Below are 24,476 nucleotides of genomic sequence, written 5' to 3' on the forward strand. Positions count from 1 at the left end.
GGCGCCGGGCGCCGGGGGCGGGGCCGGCGGAGGAGGGGCGGCCTCGGAGGGGCGGCGGACGGCTTGGCGGCGGCGGCGAGGTGAGGTGAGGTGAGCGGAGGCGCGCGCAGCGCGGGCCGCGAGGCGGCGTGCGGGACGGGGCGGCGGCGAGTGCGGTTCGCGAGCTCAGCCCGCCGGCAGGCCCGCGGCGGCCCCGGGCCGGCCGCTGTGTGGCCTTGGCCCGGCTCGCACCCTCTCTGGGCCCCCGGGCGCCCGGCGCGGGAGGGCGGTGGCGGCGGGTGGGCCGCCCCGCAGGCGCACTCCCGGCCCTGCTGTGGGGCGCCGCGCGAGCGTGGCCGCCAGCTCGGCGGTGCTCCGAGGGCCCTGCGCTGGGACCCGCGCCCCGCCCCCCCACCGCGCGCTCCTGCGGGGCTGCGGGCACCCCCCGCCGGCCTGCGCCGCGCGGCCCCGCCCCGGGGGACCCCAGGGCGGCCGCTGCGGGGCCGCGAGGCCTGGAGGGGTACCGGTCCAGGGACCCTCGGCTCAGAAGAGCAGGGGAGCTCCCCCCGCGCAAGGAGGCCCGTGCACGGGCCGCTAACTCGGGGACCTCCGTCTCCCGCTCGGGCTCCTGGCCGCCGGGCGTCCTGGCGAGCCGCTGGCGCAAGCCCGGGTTCCGCTGGCGCCGAGCACACAAGCCGCAGTGTGTCGGCGATTTATTAAATGATTTACTCTGTGCTTGCGCTCGGACCGCTCGGGAGGCCCGGGATGAACGCGGGCATGCAGGCGCGCCTCTAAGGGTGCTGCCCCCCGAGGTGTAGGTGCAGCCTGCGGGCGGCGGGGACCCTGCTCAGCGGGCCCTCGCGCGGGGCGCGGTGCAGCCCTCTCTCCGGGAGCACCTGGGGAGCACCTGGCGTGCGGCGTGTGAGTCGGGCTGCGGCCTCGGGGGGGGGGGAGCGCACAGGGACGTCGGGACATTGTTTTAAATGGAAGTAGAGTTGAAACATTGTGTAGGATGGAGGTGTTACAAGGGCGGGTTTGGCACACTCGCATGGTGCAGCCTGCGCGCCGCAGGAGCGTGAGCCCCCACCGAGCACACGGCTACGCGAAGGCCGCGCTCCTGCGCGTGCCGAACGCCTCTGCGGGGAACCGCTCGGTGGTTCGTTTCGTGCTATCAGTTCATAGGACTTTGGGTTGCTCTTTGCAGGCCTGCAGCACTGCTCGCTGTTAGCGCGCGCGGGCTTCCTCCGTTCGGCAAACACCGAGCCTCTTATTTGCAAGATGTCAAGTTGGGCTAGCTGCCGGTGGTAAGGTTAGGCTGATTATAATACAGCATGACTGGTGCAGCCGGGCAGTTACTTACAAAGTGTGAAGAAAGGGGAAGAGTGAAGTTTATTTCCTGGTGTTGGAGTTTTCCATGGTGGAGACGTCGGATGAATTGGGGGGACTTGAAGGACGAGTGAAGGTTGGAGAGAACATTCCAGGTGGAGGCAGCAGGGCGCATGGAGGCATGGAAGGGAATGGGGTGTCTGGGGGGGGGGCAGCACGTCCCTGGATTCATTGCGAGAGGGGGGTTGGGAATTGGGGTGGAAGCTAAGGTTTCTTATCAAAGGGCGCTGAATGCTGTTACAGAGTTTGGGCTGCTATCCTGATCTTCAGTGAGGGGGTGGTCGAGGTTTTGGGTGGGATGTGATAGGTCCATGTTTAAGAAAAGCAGCACTAGGGACAACAGGGAAGGCGGGTTCAGGGTGTGGGGAGCTGGAGACTGAATTGGGTGCCGTTGTAGGGGGAATGGCTTCAGGACGGAAGCCGAGAGAGTGGTGGGGGTCATCAGATTAGAGCAAGTAAGAGAACCCACAGCATGTGGCGCTCTGTGGGGTGTGGTGAAGGGGAAAGAAAAAAAACGCTAGAGTAACCAAGGTTTCTGACTCGGCTGCTTGAAGGACAGAGCTGGTGCCTGTGATGAAAAGTGCTAGAGTGGATGTGGGTTTTAGGCTTGCAGAATTCATGGTGTTTGTGGGCCATCCTGGATGAGACACCCTCTCATAGCGTGTCTGGGGCAGAAGCCTGGGGAATACTAGCCAGGAAGGGATAGGTGCTGGAAGAGAAGTGCGTCTGATGGCCAACACTGGGCCTGCAGTTTATGGCCATGACTGGGTGTTAGCACAGCTGGGGGTGATTGTCTTCTAGAAAGGTCTCGAGGCTCAAGTGTGGCTGTGGAGGAGCGACCAGTTAATGATACTGCTGAAGCAGATGCAGCCAGTTTTTCGTTTGAAAAAACCACAACTTACATCTTACTTTCGATTTTTTAATTGTCTCTTTCGCTTCAGAAGCTAGCCCTTGGTTTCACACCTACTTAGTGTGTGTGTGGCTGCGGCCAGGGCTGCTGGTTCTTCAGCCACTTGCCAGTAGATGGGCCTCATGATAGCTGACACAGCAGCTCTGTCCTTCCTGCAGTTAATCAAGGTGGTGGTTTCTGTAACTGTTTAGAGGACTTGACAAATATTTCAGAGAGGAGCGGGAAATGCCAGGCATAGTTGGGTAGGGGGAGAGGGGCGACTGCTACGCCTAACACAGGGAGATGCAGTGAGTGGAGTCGGTGGCTCCCAGAACACCACCGGCCGGCACTTAGGCAGGGGAGTGGAAGAGTCTGGGGAGTGTGAGTAGCTCAAAAGAAAGGACCTAAACATAGTGACACCAGGAGGTCCCCAGTAAGGAGGCTCAGGTGGATCCCTCACTAATAAAGCTCATAATTCACAACCTCCCCCCACAGTTCAAAGCTTCCAAGTTCTTTTGGTGCCCTGCCTCTTAAATAGGAACAGATAACCAAGGACATGTGAAGACATCTCTAATTCAGAAGGTAAAGACCCTAGCGCACACTTGTAGGCCGTGGAGGGTGTGCAGGAGGAGGACTGAACAAGCCGACCGTTGCTGACATGCACACTCAGAGAAGAGGAACCACTGCATGCGAGAGACAAGAGCGGGCTGCTCTATAAAAAAATAAGTGGGGGAATACTTGAAGAACCAAAAAGAGAACTCTTTGGATATAAAAAAACATAATGGCAGAAATAAAAAGCCCAGTTGGTGGGTGAAAGATACAGTTGAGGAGCTGGGGAAGATGAACCTAAAAGCAAAGATGGGAAGTGAGAGAAAAAAGAAAAGGGAAAGATCAGATCAGGAGGCTGACAGCTGAATATTCTGTTTCAGTAAGAAAGAAAATAGGACGAGGCCATCCACAAAATAATGCAAGAGAATTTCCTAGAACCAAAACTTTGTGTGGAAGGGGCCTCCCAGGCGGCCAGCTCTGCGGGTGAGAAGGCAGGTGTCCTTTGCTCTCCCTGTCTGCTCAGCTCCCAGTGTGGGTCCTTGCAGTGTGGGGAGCAGGTGTGCACAATGAGGGATGCCGAGTTTCCACAGTAACGAGTGAGAGTTTGGGAAACAAGGGATTTATTTGGAAATGCCTGTGAGGCCATTGGTTTCAGAATTTGGGTAGTGAGAGTGCGGTTGGAGAGAGACGTGCACACCCACTCCAAGGCTTGTTGTGAAATCTCAGAACTCTGGGACAAGGAAGATTACGCTAGCTTCTAGAAAAAGAATAAAAGCAGGCCGCCAGCAGGTCATCCAGAACAGAGCGGAACGCCTTGGGGACCTGTCCATAGCACCACTGGAAGGTGGAGAGCAAGAGAGCATGGCTTTCAGAATTCCGAAGGAAACTATCTTCCACCTCGAACTCTATACTCAGGCAAAGGAGGGTAGAATAAAGATATTTTCAGACATGCTCCAAAAGTTCACATCCCATGTACTTTAAGGAAACGACTGACAGACATGCTCTACCGAAATGAGGTGGTGAGTCTAGAAGCACAGAGCCAGAGGAGGTGGGGTTTTCCTGAGAGGGGGTAGGGAGGCCAGCATGCTCACCTGTCTGGGGCAGATCCCCCTGGGGAGAGTTCTCGGGGAAGGTGAACTTGACAGGGCACCTGATGCGCTGGGACATCTGGAGAGGAGATGTAGACAGCTGGCCAGCCTGGGGCTGGATTAGTGATGAGTCCATGGAACACAAAGCAAATGAGAGCACAAGACTGTTATTAGTTCCAGGGAAAATAGACCGTTGTGCAGGAAAAGAGAAATAATTACGGTGTACCGCAAGGCTCGGCTGTGAACAGCCTTTGCACGATGATGATAATTGATGTAAACATTGAATATTGCTCTAATTGAAGCGATGCGCCTGTCGGGAGACGGTGTGGGGGTGAGCGGGGCATGGGTATGTGAGGGGCCGGGGGAGGGAGGAGACACCGTGCTTCCACCTGCCCCGAGGGGAGGCCCCTTCCTGAAGCCAATCCAGTGGTGGCTCAGGAGCCTGCTCCTCAGAGCTGGCGGGGAGCACCCAAGATTCGGCCAGCAGGGTGGAGGTGGGTAACGGGGAATGGACAGGAGCTGCTGTGGTTTGTGATAAACTCCCTAGCACGATTTCATCCTTTAACAGATACACGTGTGTGCCTAACGTTGGTAAAGATAAAGACAGTCACACTGCGCTTCCGGCTCTACTGGATGAGGAGGCCCGAATCTCGCCCATGTTGGGTGCTGGGCTTGCTCACTTCATGGGCCCTTTTCCTCATCCCAGAGAGTTGACTTGTTCTCCATTTCCTCTTCATTGTTGTCATTGTTCTCTGTATCCTGTCTCCTGGCTTTCTTGTGGGTGCTGCTTTCTTGAGCTATTTTATTTTTCTTTTAACTTATTATAAAGGGATTTTAAAGCATATTGAAAAGTAGAAAGAGCACTATTGTGAACTCTTCACTCCCTGTCAGCGCGTTTCAGAAATTATAAAATCAGAGTCAGTTGTGTTTATCTGTTTTCTGTTAGCCTAACAGCTCTTTACTGAGAACCTTCTAAGCCTTGAGACCATCTGCCTCCTCAAGTTTATATTTTAGTGCAGACAGTGAGCAAGTAAGCCCAAGCACGTGCAGTACTGGAGGTGATGACACATGCCGCAGAGACACAGCAGGTGTGGATGATGGGGAGTGCAGGGTGGGGAGTGACCAGGGCCGGCCTCGCCAATGAGGTGAGCTCTGAGCGGAGATCAGAAGCAAGTGCAGGGTTGAGCCACCGGATTCCCCAGGTGCGCATGTCTAGGCAGAGGAGAGTGGATGTGGGCCAGGCAGTGGGAGTCGAGGAATAGCAAGGAGGCCACTGCGGCTGGAGTGGGGCCACTGAGGGGGCAGTGGAAGAGATGAGAGTGGGGGGTCCCATCAGGTAGGACTGTAAGGATTGGAAATGGGAAGCTGTCAGACTCCAGTGATTGGAGGGTTTTGAGCAGAGGAGTGGCATGGTCTGACTTGTCACGGAATAAGCACAGCTGCTGTGTTGAACGTGGGTTGTATGGGCTCGAGCGCAGAGAACAGGTTGGAGACATCTGTAGTCATGCAGGTGAGAGCTGAGGCCAGCTGGACCAGGGTGCAGGGGCCAGGTGGGCACTAGAGGGACTGGAGGAGGCTAGAGTCTGGTTATATTTCGGAGGTAAAGTTCCAGGCAGGTTCTTAAACTAATTGTGGTGAAATTTATCATCATTTTTTCCCTTGAAATAATTTATTTGAATTATCTTAACTCTGAGAAATGAGTGCTCACTTGGACTCCAGAGTCAAATACCATGCAGGAAATACTTGAGTCTTGTGAGGAAGGTAGAAGGTGCAAGAGATATGATCCCTGTCTTCTAAGAACTTGAAGTTTGGGAATACGGGACTGGCATGCGCGCCCTAAGAGCCTGTCTACATGGAGATATCAGTGGGGCTTAGGGACCAGTGTGAGCAGATAGCCCTCCGTGCCCTGAGTCCAGCTCCGGGGGAAGTTACTTTACTTCAAAGGCCAACTTTGGGTTCAATTTTCATTCAGGTCTCCTGCCTTCTGCCTCCCTGAAACCTTCTGTTTCATCAATGTGACCATTTATTACTTCTTTTTATGTGGATACCCTGTCAGATGTAGTTCTCAGGGTTAATGGAATACAAAGGAAGTAATTCTGTAAACAGATGAACCCCAGTGCTGGTGGTGTCAGGTGAAAATATGTTTTACCGTGGGGGTTTTATTTTTATTTTTTTTAAAGATTTTATTTATTTATTTGAGAGAGAGAGAATGAGAGACAGCATGAGAGGGAGGAGGATCAGAGGGAGAAGCAGACTCCCCGCCGAGCAGGGAGCCCGATGCGGGACTCGATCCCGGGACTCCAGGATCATGACCTGAGCCGAAGGCAGTCGCTTAACCAACTGAGCCACCCAGGCGCCCTACCGTGGGGGTTTTAATCCAGCTCCAAAGAGCAGACACAGTGCAGAGAGTAAATGTTGAGACCACTCGCAAGACTTTCCAAATTTCTGTTGACTACAGTGATGGGAACTGCAGTGATTTCTTTGCTTTATATAGTGTGTTTGCAAAGCTGAAAAAGAAGTGGGTAGTTTCTGGTCTTTTTGCCCGTCTCATAAATAAATAAAACTGGAAACATTCTTGGACTTCTTAATGAAGTCCGTCACTTAATGCTCAGAAGTTGGTTATTTGCACAAGAAGAAGCAGATTCTCTCAGAAATAATAAAAATTTGAGTGTCTACCAAAATCCAACCAGTTGTGCATGGACTATCTATTGTGGAGGCTGCTCGGGGTAGTGGTTGGGAAGGTGGGGTCTTAAACCAGTTGCCTGGGCTCAAATGCTGGCTCTCAATAGGTGCTAGCTCTGTGGACTTGGGCAAGTTGCCTGAATGTTTTGCCCCAATTTTATCACAATTAGTATGAGGATTAAATAAATTAATATATGCAAGACCTCACGATACCACTTTTGAAAACACATTAGCCATTGTTGTAATTATGATAAAATCGGTTGAAAGAGTAGAGACTTCCTGGCTGATAATCGACTATTGGTAGAAACTATGAGTAATAAAAAAAATAACATTATATTAATAGAATACAAATATTTGAGGGCCCGATAAAGATGGGAAAATAAATAAGGCCAGTGGCCTAGTCCAAAGAGAGTGGCTTAATATTTTACAGAATAGTTCATATGTTATCATGTTCATATTCTCAGTAGCTCTGGTTAGCAGAAGGACCTCGATCGGTGTTTTGTGGGCAAGGAGCTGAGACTCAGACTTGAGGTGATGTCTCAGCCACTCAGCAGAGACTGGACTGGGCCCCAGAACACCTTCCCTCTTCCTCCTGACCTGTAAATGTCTGTAGGACTTCCGGGGCTGGTGTTTTCATCCTGTATTGTGGAAACTGGTGAAGGCTAGTTCATGGTGTTCATGTTGGAAAGGCTTAGCTTCTGGAGATGGACTTAATAAGGCTGCTGTCATTTTTTTTCCTTGAAATAAAATATATTGAGGCATAATTTACACGCAGTAAAATGCATACGTTTTAAGTGTACAGTTTGACAAATGTGGACAAATATGTCCACCTGTGTAACTACCACTGCTGTCAATACAGTAGAACATCTCCATCGCCCAGTTTCCTCCTGTCCCTTGACACGCTATGATTTTTGTCCCTGTTTTTGCCTTTTGGAAACTTCCTGTAAGTGGAATCACGTGGAATGTACTCTTCTGTGTCTGGGTTCTTTTGTTCAGCGTAATATCCGAGAGATTCATCCGTGTCGTTGCATGTACTGTTTCATGAATCAGTGGCTCATTCTCCTTTATTTCTGGGTAGTTTTCCACTGAACGAGTCCACCACACTTTGTGTATTCATTCACTTGTTGAAGGACCTCTGGGTTGTTTTCAGTTTGTAGCTGTTTCGGATAAAGCTGCAGTGAGCATTCTTGTACACATCTTCGTGCGGACATATACTGCATTCATGGATCAGGTCTGTGGTGCAGTTTATCTAAAGGCAGCACCACCCCCAAGGTCATCTAGGTTCTCTCCTATGATCTTCTAGGAGTTTTATAGTTTTGCAGTGTACATTTAGGTCCGTGCTCCACTTGGAGTTAATTTTTGTGAAGGCGGTAAGGTCTGTGTCAGAAATCTTTTACGTGTTTATTTATCTTTGCATGTGGATGTCCAGTACTCATAATTGAGGCAGGCTGTCTTTGCTCCATTGGGTTGCTTTTGCTACAGATCAGCTGACTCTATTTATGGGGGTCTATTTCTGGGCTCTCTGTTCTTTTCCATTGATCTTTTTCTCTGTTCTCTTGCCAATACCACATACTCTTGATTACTGTGGCTTTATGATAAGTCTTGAGGTCGGGTAGTCAGTCCTCCAACTTTGTTGTTCTTTAGTACTGCGTTGTCTATTCTGGGTCTTTTCCCTCACATATAAACTTTAGAAACTGTTGATAATAACAAAATAACTTCCTGGGATTTTGATTGGGATTGCATTGAATCTATAGATTAAGTTGGGAAGAACTGATACCTTGGCAAACGTTGAGTCTTTCTGTTCACACACAGGGAATATCTCTCCATACATATTATATGTATTTTGTCAGATTTATACCTAAATATTTTATTTTGGGGAGTTCTAATATAAATGGAATTGTGTATTTAATTTCCAGTTCCACCTGTTCATTGCTGATATATAGGAAACTAGTTGACTTTTGTATATTTGTATTCTGCAAACCTGCTATATCGCTTGAGCCCTTAAGATTTTGTAAGTGAAAAATCATCAGTAACCTAAGATTTGTATATCATATTTTGATGATCAGTTTGATTGGTCTTTAAATAGAGTCCCTAAGCATTATTGTAGTGTATCTACTTTTATGATTCTTGTAGAACCTTCTAGGAACTGAAAAATCTGCCTGATGTTTTTTAATACTAACTTTTCTGACTTTTATTTTTTATTTATTTATTTGTTTTTAAAGATTTTATTTATTTGACAGAGAGCACAAGCAGGCAGAGTGACAGGCGGATGGAGAGGGAGAAACAGGCTCTCTGCTGAGCAGGGAGCTGGATGTGGGGCTCGATCCCAAGACCCCAGGATCATGACCCGAGCCGAAAGCAGCCGCTTAACGGACTGAGCCACCCAGGTGCCCCAAACTTTTCTGACTTTTAAATTTTTTATTTATTTGCGAGAGAGAGAATGAGAGACATAGAGCATGAGAGGGAGGAGGGTCAGAGGAAGAAGCAGACTCCCTGCTGAGCAGGGAGCCTGATGTGGGACTCGATCCTGGGACTCCAGGATCATGACCTGAGCCGAAGGCAGTCGCTTAACCAACTGAGCCACCCAGGCGCCCCTTTTCTGACTTTTAAAAAGTCTTAGCATAAAAAAAGAATCTGGTCTGTATGCCAAAAGAGTTGATACCAGTTTTATTCATAGTGGTCAAAAAGGGAACTAGCCCCAAAGTCCATCAGTTGGTAAATGGATAAACAGTGGTATATCCATATAATGGAATACTACTTGGTCATAAAAAAAGGAACTTCCGACGAACATGTGCAACAACCCGGACAGATCTAAGAAGCATCTTGCAAAGTGAAGAGCCTGCATCCTACATGGTTTCATGTAGGTACATTGTAAGAAAGGCGGAACCAAGCAGAGAAAACAGATTAGTAGTTGCCCAGAGCTAGGCGCTGGGGAAGGAGGAGGGAACTTTTGAGAGTGAGGGAAATGTTCTGGATCTTAATTGTAGTGTATCTTAATAGTGTACATTTGCCAACTTCTCAGACTCTACAGTTAAAAAGACTGAGTTTTACTGTATGTAAATTAGACTTCAATAAACCTGATTAAAAAAGAAAAGGAGAAGCAGAGGTGCCAACATGATTTAATCAGGAAAGAAGGGTCTTTTAAACACATGATGCTGGAACAGCTGGGTATCTATATGGGGAAAAAATTAATCTCAACCCCTCCCTCTGGAATACTCATATTGGATAGTGACTGAAATTCTCTGCATTTGACATTCCTTTTCACCATGGCAAATAACTTTATATCCATTTAACACTTTTTTTTAAAGATTTATTGATTGATTTTTAGAGAGAGAGTACACACGAGTTGGGGGAGGGGCAGAGGGAGAGAGAGAGAATCTCTAGCAGACTCCATGCTGAGCACGGAGCCTGACTGGGGCTCAATCCCACGACCCTGAGATCATGACCTGAACCGAAACCAAGAGTCGGATGCTGAACCGACTGAGCCACTTAGGTGCCCTCTGTTTCTCAACACTTTGTTTAGTTCTCACTGGTTTGACCACTTCTGTCTGTAACGTGTAGTAAACACACATTACCCACCCCCCCAGTACAAGTGACAAAGCAAATATATGTATTAGGGTTCTCCAGAGAACAGAATCCATAGGGTGTGTGTAAAGAGATTTATTTTAAGGAATTGGCTCATGTGATTATGGAGGCCGAGAAGTTCAGACCCCGGGGGGGCAGATGGTATGTTCCAGTCCAAGTCCAAGCCTGAGACTTCTGTCCTAGCTCAAAGACAGGCAGAGAGGAAATTCTCTCTTCAACTTACTGTTCTGTTCAGGCCTTCAGTAGATTGAGCGAGGCCCACCCACGCTGGGGAGTGCCGTCTGCCTGACTCAGTCTGTGGAATCAAATGTCAGTCTCATCCAGAAACACCCTCACAGACACACCCCGAATACTGCGTGACCAGTGAAGGGGACGCAGGATCAACCGGCATGTACCTCCTGACCTTTTTGTCCTGTGGTCGTCAGTTCTGCTACAGAAATGTGGAAAGTGCCCTGACGCAGGTCCTCCCATGGGTCTGGCCATGTGGCCTGCTCTTCCCAATAAGGATGACACACTCCAGAACGTGAGGGAGCTCAGCCCCCTGCGGTCTGCCGCAGACCACCCTATCGTCCCCCTGATTTTTGCCCACTGCGGGTGTGAAGGCCCCTTCAGACCAGCAGCCTCCCGTGGGCAGCCGGTGTGGGGCTCCTGCCACCATGTAGGTGTGACGAGGAATGTTTAGCAACCCCACCCCGAGCTAAGAAACAACTCTCTCTGCACAGCCACCTTGTTTTGGGGTTAAACCTAACCCGAAGCCTGATCGTTCACAAGGGCATTGACGGAGCCCTTGCAGAAAACCAGCCCCCAAGGGCGAAGCTTTTGGATGAGACTTTGCTGTCCATCCTCTTGCTGGCGGAGAAGCCCGAGATTGACTCGCAGCAAGCCCGCTGTGGATCAGTTCCTCAGCGGAGCCTCTTCGTGCCCTGCTGCTTCAGAAGCTGGAAGGCTTCTTGCTGACCGCTCTTTGAAGTTGTGGGAGATTCATGTTTGAAAATAGTGCCCTTATTTTTTGAATGACTACGACTTCGGGGTCAGTGTTGCTCCCTGACTTGCTTCTGCGTCCGAAGGGCTCCCCACACTGCCGCCGCTGTCCCCAGAAGGCAGCCGGGCGTTCCCCCAGAGCCCTCCCCGGCTCCCGCTGCCTCCGCGCCTGGGCCAGAAATGCGCAGGTCCCACTCCATTTTCAAAAGTGAAGCTTGGTGGTGGTACTGTGTGGTGGTCTTTTTGCCTCTGCTCTCTCTCTTTGCAGCCCTGAGGAGCTGTGGAGCCTGCTGGAAGCAGCACGGTCCCTTCCTTTCTCGGCACTGCTCACACAGGCCCTCTAACACACTCACCCTGCCTTGTCTCACAGTTGCTGTTGGTGTGGCTCGTTTGAGGTTAGAGAGGGCAGCACCTGGGACTGCCCTAGTTCCCGGACGTTAAACACGACCCGTGCCCTCAGCCTCATCGGCAAGCGCTGCCTCAGCTTGGTGTTGGGGTGCTCCGCGCCTCGGTTTGGAAAGGCCTAGAAGGGCTTGCCCCCGAAGCCAGTCTGGGTCTGGGGCAGGACTCCAGGGCGAGACAAGGCTCTCAGGACCGGTCTCACCGGTGAAGAGCCAGACACGTGGGGTTTGGGGTGTCCCAAAGGGAAGCCTTGTCTTGTTTACCTGCACCCATCCCCCTGCACGATTCTAAAACTTGAACATTTGTGTTAAATTGCAGATAGAGCCAGCCCACTGAGCTTTTGTGCAGGGTGGGAGGTTAAGCTGTGGCTCTAGGCTTACAGCCTTTGTTACTTACGGCTCTGTCCCCCCACTAAAGGAACCCTTGTCTTTGTACATTTTATTTACTTTTATTCATGTGTTTATTTTTTACACACTGTCCTGCATTTTGCTTTATTTATTCAACGATACCTCTAGTCAGTTCCTCCAAGTCCACTGTTGTAGCTCTAATGCATTCTTTTATTTATTTATTTATTTATTTATTTATTTATTTATTTATATTCTTAATCCCCATACATTACATCATTAGTTTTAGATGAAGTGTTCCATGATTCATTGTTTGTGCATAACACCCAGTGCTCCATGCAGAATGTGCCCTCCTCAATACCCACCACCGGGCTAACCCATCCTCCCACCCGCTCTAATGCATTCTTTTCCAATTTTTCTATTGCGGTAAAATACATGTAACATAAATTTTATCGTAACCATTTTTAAGCGGATAGTTCACGTAGCATGGAGCACATTCACATGGGCAACCATCACCACCCTCCGTCTCTAGAATTCATTTCATCTTTCCAAATGTCCTCTGTCCCCATTGAACACTGACCCCCCCCACCCCCTCCCAGGCCCTGGTAACCTCCAGCCTGTCTCTGGGAACGTGACTCCTCTAGGGACCTCGTATGAGCAGAATCATACGGCATCTGTCCTTTGTGACTCAGCAGCAGGTCCTTTAGGTTCATCCACGTCGTCGCAGCTGCCAGAATTTCCTTCCTTTTGGAGGCTGTGCGATATTCCGTTGTATGTGTGTGCACGCCACACTTTGTTACCCATTCATCCTTCCGTGCACATTGGGGTGCACACGGGGGCGCTTCCACCTGTTGCCTGGTGCGAATCATTCTGCCATGAACATGGCTGTACAAATACCGCTTTGAGACCCTGCTTTCAGTTCTTTTGGATATAGACCCAGAAGTAGAATTGTTGGATCGTATGGTCATTTTATATGGTAATTCGATTTTTAGTATTTTGAGCCGCCTCCATACTGTTTTCTGCAGTGGCTGCACCAGTTTGCATTCCCATTAATAGGGCCAGAGGGTTCCAGTTTCTCCACATCCTGGCCAATGCTTATGTTCTGGTTTGGTTTTTGTTTTGTTGAAGATTTTATTTATTTTTTAAGTAAGCTCTACACCCAGTGTGGGGCTCGAACTCATAACCCCGAGATCGGGAGTTGCACACTCCACTGACTGAGACAGCCAGGCGCCCTGTATTGTTTTGTTTTGTTTTAAGATTTTATTTATTTATTTGAGACAGAATGAGAGACAGAGCACATGAGAGGGGGAGGGTCAGAGGGAGCAGCAGACTCCCTGCCGAGCAGGGAGCCCGATGCGGGACTTGATCCCGGGACTCCAGGATCATGACCTGAGCCGAAGCAGTCGCTTAACCGACTGAGCCACCCAGGCGCCCTGTTTTGTTTTGTTTTTGATTGGAGCCATCTGAATGGGTGTGAGGTGGTGTTTCACCGTGATCTTGATTTGCGTTTCCCTGATGATGAGTGTTGTGGAACATCTTTTCACGCGCTCATGGGCCATTTGCATGTCTTCAGGGAAATGTCTCTTCAAGTTGTTTGCCTTTTCTTGAATTGGGTTGTTTGATGTTCTTTTCTTTTGAGTATCATGAGTTCTCCATTTATTCTGGATATTAAGCCCTCATTAGATACATGATTTGCAAACATTTTCTCCCTTTCTGTGGGACTCTTCCCTGTGGATAGTGCCCTTTGATGCACAAAAGTTTCTAATTTGCATGAAGTCCGATTGGTTGATTTCTTTTCTTTCATTGTTAATGCCTTAATTTTTTATTGCTGTGTATCTTTTGTAAAAGGAAAAATGTTTTTTTCTCATAGTAAAAACCAGTCAGTGCTCAGTGTAAACAAAAACAAATGTAAGTACAGAAAGCCAGGAAGCAGTAAGTCAGAATCACCCAGACGGCTGCTGCCCAGGGATGTTTGCTGACGCTGTCTTGGGGCTGGGTGGTGGTGGGAGGGCCCACATGCTTACCTGATGGCCAGCCCCTAAGCCGGAACTCTCCCTGCAATGAGCCACAGGCCCACTGAGTGGTCTAGTCTGCATGATGCAAGTTATGAGTCTCCTTATAAATAAGTTAGTTGACTCGCTGTTTACAACATAAGCCATAGATTCACTGTGAGGATGAGAAGAGTCCCCTGGGGGGCCACCCGCATGACCTACTGCTGGCCCAGGGCCAGGCGGTGAGAAATTCAGGACCTGAACGGGGCTCCTCACTCCTCACTTCACCATGCCCAGTCATACTCAAGTAGGTATTTATGGACTAAGAACAAAACTTTAGGCATTGAGTGTATTAAAGACTAAAAGATGATAGCGTTTGGTGCTAATATGCCAAATAAGGAAAAAATTAGAGCAACTTCAAACGTCTTCTGGTTAAGAGAAGACGGGCTTTCTTTGAACTTAGAGAACCACGTTTGGGACAGGTAATGAAGAAACGTCAGATGCATCTGCTTCACCTCTGCTGGGTTACAGACTCCCCCGACGGGAGCGTCGAGGACTAGTTGTAGGCTGACTGCGGCTCGCTCAGCTGTGACCTCTGCCCCCAGGACCAGTGCCTCCGCATCTGTTGGGTCAGAGAGGCCAGGAAGCACGTCCGTGTGGGACAGAGACGCACCTGTCGGCACCTGAACTTAAAAGGAAGCACGATCCTTCTCAGCCCCTTCTGTTCACCAGATTGAACTTAGACCAAGAAGAAATTTGCACGTGTGACTTCAGTCCCGGGGGGGAGATGGGAAACTATGGTGGGGGGATGTGTGTTTGCTGTGTCTTACCGGGGCTGCCGTATATAAACGCTTCCTACGGCGGAGTACCATCCAGATCCAGAAAAGAAGGAGCTGTTGATCTATGTGACCAGTGGACGAGTCTCAAAGCTCACCCGGTGTGACTCCATTTATAGAACACTCTAGAAAATGCCAACTAACTTATAGGGACAGAAAACAGATGAGTGGCTGGAGGGGAGGGATGAGCTCTGGGGGTTGATGGAGGTGTCACTCTCTGACCGTGGTGATGGGGTCGCAGGTGCACACACGCAGCCAAACGCGTCAGACTGTACCCATGAAGCATGTAGTCGGGGCAGTCGCTCATGGGCCAGCCTCACCCAGCGGTTCAGAGGAACGAGGACGTCCAACGGCAGAGCCGCGGGAGCGTGAGCCGGGCTGGACTTCGGGAGTGAGGCTTGAATCCAGATGTTGACGTGAGACCTCTGGGCCTCGGGTTCCTCAGCTGTAAGGGGGTCGTGCTGCCCGCCCTGAGGCCGTGTGCAGAGAGCCTGAGGGAGCGCCAGTGGGTGGCGTGGTCCTCCAAGCGCCTCGCACTCGGTGGTAAGAGCCCTTTCAGGGCAGCTCCTATTAAAAAGATATCATATGTACGTATCATATGATCCATGTCTTTTCCTTGCAATTAAACTGAAGTCATGTGAAACGATTAGTAAAGAGAGTCCATTTTCACAAACTGCTGTAGACCTGGCATTTGTCAGGTGCATGTACTACTACTTGGCTCAAAAATAAGCAGAGGTATTTGTATATCATGTGTTGTATTTTTGGATTATTCATTATAACCAGGTAAGTCCCTTACCCTGTTCTTGGCATTCTCAATACACAAATGACGGCGCATCCTTGATGCGTGGTCCCTATGCCCGCGGACGGGACTCGGGGACTCTGCCCCACCTCCACGGCGCTTGTGAGTCTTGCTCTTAAAACTGGAAGCCGCGCTCTCAGTCACGTGACATCTTCAGTCACCTTTTCCCTTTGCTGCTTTCTCAGCCTTCGGCAAAACTTTTTTTTTTTTGATACGGTTTCGTCTTCTCTAGAAACCGTGCAGCCTTTTACATCCTCCAGAGGGGATGGTCTCGAAAACGTCAGTGGCCTGCCCTCAAAGGGAGCTCGCTGACATCTGGCAGCAGCTGTGTGAGAGACGAGCGCCCCTAATTCTGATGGTTCTCACGGCGCGGCGACTGCCTCCCTCCCGTGTGATACGTACGTGAGGCTGTGTGCTGCCCTGGGCCGCGGCAGCGTGGGGTCGGCCAGGTTTCTCCGCGCCCAGGCTGGGCTGCCTTTTCTGTAGGGGTGCACTGAGAGCGCTGGGGGCTCAGGAAGGACTGATGAAGGTGGCAGTGACCAGAATGTCCTTTTTTCTCTGTCACTTGCCTGTTTCAGCACCTTTCACATAAAACCCACACCGCCCTTTGCATGCCGACCTTTGTACCATGAACATGTGTTACCTTCTCCATTAAAAAAACAAAATGAACTGAGGATAAACAAAAGCCACACGGGTGGAGATTGCTTCCATAGTTCAGCCTCATGAAGTTTTAGGTTCATGAAGTGAAAATGCATCAGGTCCCAGGTATATAGTCCAACACATACAAGGAATACAGACTTGGAGAGGTTCGGACAGGGAGAAGTCAGAGAGCATGTGCAATGGGGGGCTGTCTCTGGAGCACCCCTAAGACGCGCTCCGTCTATGTCTGCTCAGATGTCTTTGATACTGACAGAGCTCCCAGTATGTCTTAAAAATGGACATTCTGGGTTTTGGGCCACTTTATGGTAGTGCATCCATTCTCTCAGATCTGTGTCTGAGTTTTGTCTTCTGAAGCCACACAGGATAAGCCTGCTCCCCTCCCACGGGACAACCCTCCAGCTAGTGGAGGCCCTGTTGCAAATCTCTCCGACAGAGCCGCCCCCATTCCTGCACCTGCTCCCCTTCCGCAGGTGCTGTGGGGGAAGAGAACCTGAGAGCCGTCAGAAGCCGGAGGAGAGGCAAGGACCCCACTTACTCTTAACAGGTGGATTAAGACACATGCCCATTGAACACTTCTACCGAGAGGAGCTGAAGGCCAGAATAGAGGGGTACAGATCTTGAGCTTTTCCAGAAACCTCAAACTGTAAGGTCACACTCACTGAACACGGGTATGATAATTTGTCTTTTACCCTCCACCCTCTGAAAGGGGCTGTAAGACGGTCCAGGTGTAAAACATAGACCTCAGAACAGAGAGGTGAAGGTGAATGATCTCACTGGAAGGGATTAGCATCTTCCGAGACCCGTGAGCGTGGCCAGCGTTATTCCTTAGAGCTGCTGTCCCAAGACTGCGCTGGGCTTGGGGGCCAGGTGTGGTGGGTCTGTACCTGCAGGCGTGTGTGTTCATGCAAATTAGTGCCACGTTTACTTTTCTTTTTTTTTTTTTAAAGATTTTTATTTATTTATTTGACAGAGAGAGACACAGCGAGAGAGGGAACACAAGCAGGGGGAGTGGGAGAGGGAGAAGCAGGCTTCCCACGGAGCAGGGAGCCCAATGCGGGGCTCGATCCCAGGACCCTGGGATCATGACCTGAGCCGAAGGCAGACGCTTAACGACTGAGCCACCCAGGCGCCCCTACGTTTACTTTTCTGTCCGCCTCATCTTTTTTGCCTTGTGTCCAGCTCCAGGGTCTCTGTCCTGTATCGCTGATTCTTTTCTACCTGGAAGGACAGCTTGACGTTCATCCCAGTCTCAGTGTCCAGCTCTGATTTTCAACCCATCTTTCCAGCTTATTTGTTCATGTTTCTGAATCTAGTTTCTACTCTCAGTTGCTGGCAGGGTGGGCCAGCTCTGCTGGTGGTTTGGGGGACTGCCCTCTGGGGGAGAGGTAAGCAGAGTCACACACTGGGGGATCTGGCAAGGGACCGAGGGTACGCTGACCCTAGCAGGTGGCCCTCAGTGGCTAACCTATGTTGATTAATATTGACAAATGTTTTCCATCCTGGAAATGTTCCATCCCAGTGATGATGGCCTGGTGCGGAGGGGCAGGCTCAGCTCCCCTCACCCCCCAGGATCTCCTGTTGTAAGGGGAGGGGAGTCCAAGTGTGACTACCCTGCTTTGCACCATCTTCTTCTGCCTGTTGTGCCTGGTAGGAGAGGTCGACTCCCTGCCCGGCCCTGCTGAACTGCGAGGGTGGGGGTGGTTTTTCCACTGATGTCTGGCCTAAGTAGAGCAGATGTTTCCAAAAAGATGTTTCTGTTGTTAGGTTACTGTAAGGTTAGGAACAGTTCTCAAGACCCTTCTCAGTCCTCACACCAATAGTGAATGGGGAGTGGGGTCCCAAGACCACCCTCAGGTTGGATAATTCACTGGAAGGATCTGAGGAGCTCACGGAAAGATGTTGTACTCTCTGTTACTAAAGGTTCATCGCAGCAAAGGATTCAGATCACAAGCCAAGGGAAGAGGCGCGGGGGGAGGAGTTGTCCCCTCTCAGCGGAGGTCTGGACAGGGCCGATGCCAGCTGCCATTCGTGTGTGACGGTGTGCGTGGAGTACACCCCGCAAGCCTTCATGTCCACAGTCTCTCCTGGGCCTTTGTCATGGAACAGGTAGACCCCCCACATGGCTGACCTCAGCCTCCAGCCCCTCTGGAGGTCGGGCTGACACTCGGACCCAAAGCCCCTCGAGCCCCCAATCACACTGTTAGCCTCAGGCCCCCAGGAAACAAAGACACTCCTGTCAGGCAGAGCCACCCCCCTGCAGGAGCTGCGGGCAGGAGGGGCCTCTCTGGGCAAGGTTCAGTCCTTTACTGCACCGCTCTTGCCCGTCCTTTGCCTGGGCTCCAGAGGCTGTTCTTGGAGCTTTTTTCCTGTGCCTGATGGCTCTTCAGGGTTGGAGGCAGTGCTCTCTGGGAGGTGGGACAGGCTCGTCCCCTGTTGTTCCTCGAGTAGCCAGGTCCCTGGACTGTCCTTTCCAAGCCTTCCTGTGCCTGTTGGTTGTGTCACATTTCTAGTTGTTGCGTTGTGAGTGGGCAGATCTGTAATGGAGCGGAACCGCGGCAGGCCCTGGGCGTGACTGCACGTCCTCTCATCCCCGGGCTAGCGTCCCCCCCGGGGTTATCTGCCACCTCACCAGCGTTCTCTGTCCCAGCACTCAATCGGACACATCTTCCCTGTGGTGTCCCTAGCACTTCGCCAAGTACCTGGGACAGAGTTGGTGCTCAGCATATCTGTCAAACAGGATGGGCTCCTGTGGCATTTCTGGTATTGACCTTGACTGTGGTCAAGGACAACCTTCAGTGGAAGTTGTAAGGGAGCCACAAATCCGTTGTCCGGCCTGCATCTCCCCGTGCACAAGGGTGGCCGCCTGCCCCTGAGCCGGTGGGCCTGCCGGAGGGCCTGCTGGTCGACCTCGCCAGGGTGCAGTCCCAGCACCTGCTGACGTTCACAGCTGCCAGTCTGCACCTGCCCCCCTTCGCCCTCCCACCACCCTTTTGTTTTTTGAAGATCAGGCAGCCTTTCCCCATCTCAGCCGTGGCTCTGCCACTGTCTGGCTCCTCTGTGGGGACACCAACAGTGCTCTTAGAGCCTGGAAAGCTCTCGCATGGGCCCCCTTTCAGCTGCCCGGTGGACCCTCGCTGTCCCCCCCCTGACCTCGGGTGCGCGCCACCCTTTCCACGTAGAAGGGGGCAGAGACGGTGCACAGGGCCCAGCACACGTCAGCCGCACACAGTGGCCTGTCTTTGATGTGGTTATTTGCATTAAATGTGCACAGCAAAAGGTTTATCTCAGGGGCTGGGACGTCTTTAGCGTTTTTATAAGTTGTAGCATGCCTTCAACTTTAGGCTCGTGTTTTGGTTTTGCTGACCACCTCGCCTTCCTCCTCGGCATTTCCTGCCCATGAGGCTGAGTCCCTGCCCGAGCCTGGTCTGTCAGCGCCCCCTTCTCAGTTCAGTGATAAAGGATCTCCAGCGACCTCGCCAGCCACACCCGTCCTTCTGGGCCCCTCGAAGCAGCGTTAGAAGCAGCATTAGTCCTATCACACGGAGGGGCTGAAGCTCAGCAGGCAGCCTCACAAAGCCTAAGTCGTGGAGGATGGAGGTGTGAGGGGCGGGCAGGGACACGGACCACGATGGGAGGTCTGAGATATCAGCAAGCGCGTCCGTCGGAGTCAGACTGCAAGAGGACCCCCTAACTGGACTGTAGTCTTTAACGTAGCTCTGTGTTACCTTTCCAGGGTCCTGAGAGCAGTGTCCCGTCTCCATGAAGCTGACGTGACCGCATCCAGGTGAAAGGGCCCCCCGCCCCGTCCGCGGACAGAATGACCAAAACCCGGCTCTTCCGCCTGTGGCTGGTCTTGGGGTCCGTCTTCATGGTCCTCCTGATCATCGTGTACTGGGACAACGTGGGCACCGCCCACTTCTACCTGCACACTTCCTTCCCCAGGCCACACCCCCTGGAGCCGCTGCCCACCCCCGCACACGGGGCAGAGAAGGGGTTCACGTCAGACGTGGACGCGTTTTTGCAGAAGCTGCTCAGTGGCGGCCTGAAGCAGAACGCCCTTTCTGGTAAAAGGACGGAGCAGCCCTCTGTGCCGGCCTCCAGCAGGCCCGTGCTGAGCAACGCGGAGGAGAGCGTGAGGGGCTACGACTGGTCCACCCGCGACGCCCAGCAGGGCCCGGACCCGGGTGGGCGGCAGGCCGAGAGGAGGAGCGTGCTCAGGGGGCTCTGTGCCAACGCCAGCTTCGTGTTCCCCACCAAGGAGCGCTCCTTCGACGACATTCCTAATTACGAGCTCAACCACCTCATCGTGGACGACCGCCACGGGGTCATCTACTGCTACGTGCCCAAGGTGGCCTGCACCAACTGGAAGCGCGTGATGATCGTGCTGAGCGAGAGCCTCCTGGACCGCGGCGCCCCCTACCGCGACCCCCTGGACATCCCCCGGGAGTATGTCCACAACTCCAGCACCCACCTGACTTTCAACAAATTTTGGCGTCGCTACGGCAAGTTCTCCCGCCACCTGATGAAGATCAAGCTGAAGAAGTACACCAAGTTCCTGTTTGTGCGGGACCCCTTCGTGCGCCTCATCTCGGCCTTCCGCAGCAAGTTCCAGCTGGAGAACGAGGAGTTCTACCGCAAGTTCGCCGTGCCCATGCTCAAGATGTACGCCAACCACACAGGCCTGCCCGCGTCCGTCAGCGAGGCCTTCAGCGCGGGCCTCAAGGTGTCCTTTGCCAACTTCATCCAGTACCTGCTGGACCCGCGCACCGAGAAGCTGACGCCCTTCAACGAGCACTGGAGGCAGGTGCACCGTCTCTGCCACCCCTGCCAGATCGACTACGACTTCGTGGGGAAGCTGGAGACCCTGGACCAGGACGCCGCCCAGCTCCTGCGGCTCCTCAAGGTGGACAAGCTCCTTCACTTCCCCCCGAGTTACCGGAACAGAACTGCCAGTAGCTGGGAGGAGGACTGGTTTGCCACGATCCCCCTGGCCTGGAGGCAGCAGCTTTACAAACTCTACGAGGCCGACTTTGTCCTCTTTGGCTACCCCAAGCCCGAGAACCTTCTTAGAGACTGACGGCGTCGGGGGGCAGTCCCGGTCTCCAGAACAAGCGGGGCTGGACGAAGGGTCTGCTGTAGCACGACCTTCCTCCCAGGGATGGGGCGATGGGTTGACGCGTATATTTTTTTATGGCTTTGTGTCCCTCCCGGTCTGACCCATGGCACAGTTCCACAACGCTCCCGTTGATGAGGCAGCTGGAAACACCCGGAATCGACCGTACCCACACTCCGGTTTTTAAAATCACCTTCGATTTTGCAGTCTGGACTTACTGTTGATTCCACTGCCTATATTCCTTGAGTACTGTGTTAATATTGTTTTTTAAGATTAATATATTTCAGATATTTAATATGAAAAGTGGAGGAGAGGATGGAGTAAATGTTGCGTCTGCTTCTGCCGCCTGCTTCTGTGGTTATTCTGGTACAGCGACAGGGGCTCGGTCAGAGGCTCTGAGGGACCCGACCTCAGAAACTTGGGTGAAGGCAGGGAATTTTCATGCTCGTCTTCAGCAAAAAGGAGGAACCTACGCTTGAAATCAGGCCTCACCTGTATTTTTAAAAGGGTAGCAGATCCTTTGCAAGCGAAAGCTCTCTGACCGTGTGATATTTCTGAGAAGGGAAGTCGGTTAGAGAGGGTCTTCTACTTGAGACCCTACCTCAGGGCACAGTCACAGAAGCAGGACATTAGCCGCAGCTGTTCCCACAAGCTTATCAGTCATGGACATAAGGATGCGCTGTCACAGGGATGCTGTGAGCACGAGTCTGTCCCGAGAATCTGTTCCCTGCCATCAGCAAGGTGAGGCTTGGGTGGGATTGTCGTCATAGGCTTGGCTGGTCAGCTTCAGCTCCTGTGACCGTCCCCCTTGAGGCTGTGACTGACCCTGGGACCCTCACGTTTGGTGGTCCCGACTCCGTAGCGGTGTCCGTCTGGGCTAGTCCAGGAAGGCTCTTTCTAAACATCTGGTTCAGACTGATGTGCAGTTTTGGCTGTGACCCTGTAGTTGGTGGGAAGCGTGCAGTCATTCTGCGGTGTGTGGGCCTCAGGTGTGACCTTGTCTCCTTAATCTGTAGCATTTGGTCCTCGAAGCCCTGTTTCCGAGCAGCTAGCTGCACACCGAAAAGTCCTCCCGCCAGCTTTCCTTTGAGTGTGGTGTCCTTGCTCCGTGATGGCACGGAGGTTTGAGCCCGGGGCCTCTGGGTGCCCGCCTCACAGACGCGGGCTCCACGGGGCCAGAAACCACCTGCTTTCCCTTCTGTAAGTTCCCCTTTCTATAAAACAGTTGGCAGCAAAGATGTTCCAACTCAAGGAGTCCGGTTTTAGAGTCACTGAAGCACCCTCACCGTGTTGGGGACGCCTGGGACACCGGCCCACCCCGTAGTTGGCCATGGCACCGCGAGCACGGGGCTTCAGGTCACCAGGCAGATGGGGTGGCTCTGCCTTCGGGGCACCCTGTGACCCTACGGTGTGCGACGAGAGCAGGGACCCCCGGCCCAAAGGCCTTCAAGGACAAGGCAGCAGGAGGTGAGGTGAGGTGAAGGCGGGCGTCCCGCGGAAGGCAGTGCTTGAGCTCAGCCTGAAGGATGGGGTGCGGCTTGGACGTCCGCGGTACGCGTCATGTCAGCACGGATGCGGGGCGTGTCCGGAGACGGGGGGGGACTAACCGCTGGTGTTCCTCGCCAAGCGCCTCCTCCATGGGTCGTTCCACGTCCCCTCGGTCCTGTGCTCTGGTGAGGACCCTCGCAGCAGAGGTCAGTGGAGCCAGGATTTGGAGCTGGTGAGCTTCACCACCACCCCGGGATGCGGATGGGCTGTGAGTGTGGAGTCTGGCGGCCTTGGCTGTCAGGCCCAGGACCTGAGGTTTCACTGAGGCAGCAGCGAGCCGTGGTGGAGGTTTGGGGATGGAGGAACTTGGGCTCTTTGGGGCCAGTGTGCTCCTCCTCGGGGTGAGGAGCGGAGGGGCCAGGAGGCCCGTCAGCAGGCGACGGCAGCCGCCCCGCTCCGAAGGGGCCTGCGCAGGGATAGAGGGGTGCCGGTATTCCGGAGAGGTTCCCCCGAGCTGCCACTGTCCTTCTGGTGTGTGACGAGAGAGAAGTGGGAAGAAGTCAGCAGAGCACAACACAGACCTTTCTGCTGACCTGGTAACGTCCCCCCACCGATAGTTTTATCGTGGTCAAATACGCATAACATAAAACGTATCATCTTAGCCACTTCAGTGTCTGTTTCCGGGGCATTGAGGGCGTTCACACTGGTGGGCTCCAGAGCTTCTCATCTCCCCAGAGTGAAACCCTGCGCCCATTCCTCCTCCCCCACCCCCCGGCGCCCACCCTCCTCCTCGCTGTGTCTGTGACTCTGACGACTCCAGGGACCTCATAGAGGTGGGAGCCTACAGCGTCTGTCCCTTGGCCCCTCAGCATCATGTCCTCGAGGTCCGTCCCTCTGATGGCAGGTCTGTCAGCGTGTCCTTCCTTGTAAGGCCGAGGGCAGTTCCTCGGCGTGGATGGGCCCGTGGTGTGTGTTCGTCCATCAGTGAACACTTGAGCTGCTTCTCCCTCTTGGCTGTTGTGAGCAGCGGTGCCATGAACGTGGGTGTGCAAATACCGGTTTGAGTTCACGGCTTTCAGTTCCTTTGGGTAAGTACCCGGAAGTGGATTGCTGAGTCATATCTGACCTGGTCACTTTTTATAAACTGAATCAGTGTGGGAGACATGCAAACGACGTGTCACGGTGCTAGAGGTGAGTTGGGAGGATGTCCTGGGAAAACAAGACAGTACTTGGGATCGTTCCAAATCTTTTTCACGTGTATTAAGTACACTGTGGGTTTCAGTCCTGTGCTGTAATTTTGAGTAACTGGTTTTCATCAAAATGGGCCGTAACGTTGAAATAATGGTTCTGAAACACCTCTTCAGGCCGGCACAGAGGGCTGCTCCGTCCTTTTACCAGAAAGGGCGTTCTGCTTCAGGCAGGCGCTTGGCATCTGCCTCTTGTGATAGTTTCTCAGTGAAATGTGTTTATTTCGAGAATGTTCAGACAAATGTCAAAATTCACTGGGTGCTGGGCTCATTAAGGGCAGGGTCCACCTCTGCATTTCTTTATTCTTGGTTTCGTGCATAATTATCGTGTAGGTCCAGTTCCGTGGGTGTCGGGGGCGTGTTTGCAGGGACTGTGGGAGCATCCACCCACCCGTCCAGATTCCTGTGCCACCGGCTGGTTCCGACCTGGGGGCCACCTGGGGGACGACTCAGGACG

The 24,476-nt window shown here is 52.4% G+C and overlaps 1 protein-coding gene across 2 annotated transcripts; it reads left to right on the forward strand.

Annotated features, from left to right (window-relative positions):
- Positions 1 to 55: 55 nt before the first annotated feature.
- Positions 56 to 23,117, forward strand: CHST12 (carbohydrate sulfotransferase 12). Of its 2 annotated transcripts, none has more exons than XM_034988265.1 (2): positions 56 to 90; positions 19,905 to 23,117. In XM_034988265.1, the coding sequence occupies exon 2, from the start codon at positions 19,989 to 19,991 to the stop codon at positions 21,246 to 21,248; it is 1,260 nt and encodes a 419-aa protein (XP_034844156.1). In that variant the 5' UTR covers positions 56 to 90; positions 19,905 to 19,988; the 3' UTR covers positions 21,249 to 23,117. The 2 variants fall into 2 exon arrangements, with proteins under 2 accessions (XP_034844156.1, XP_034844155.1); XM_034988264.1 differs by lacking the exon at positions 56 to 90 and adding an exon at positions 17,312 to 18,277.
- Positions 23,118 to 24,476: the final 1,359 nt, after the last annotated feature.

This window comes from Mirounga leonina, unplaced genomic scaffold, assembly GCF_011800145.1.
Source record: "Mirounga leonina isolate KUSES-001 unplaced genomic scaffold, KU_Mleo_1.0 Mir_454, whole genome shotgun sequence".
Classification (NCBI taxonomy): Eukaryota; Metazoa; Chordata; class Mammalia; order Carnivora; family Phocidae; genus Mirounga; species Mirounga leonina.

Bases quoted from the DNA above. Each gene is read 5' to 3' on its own strand.
- CHST12 (XM_034988265.1), top strand. From the start codon at position 19,989: ATGACCAAAACCCGGCTCTTCCGCCTGTGGCTGGTCTTGGGGTCCGTC.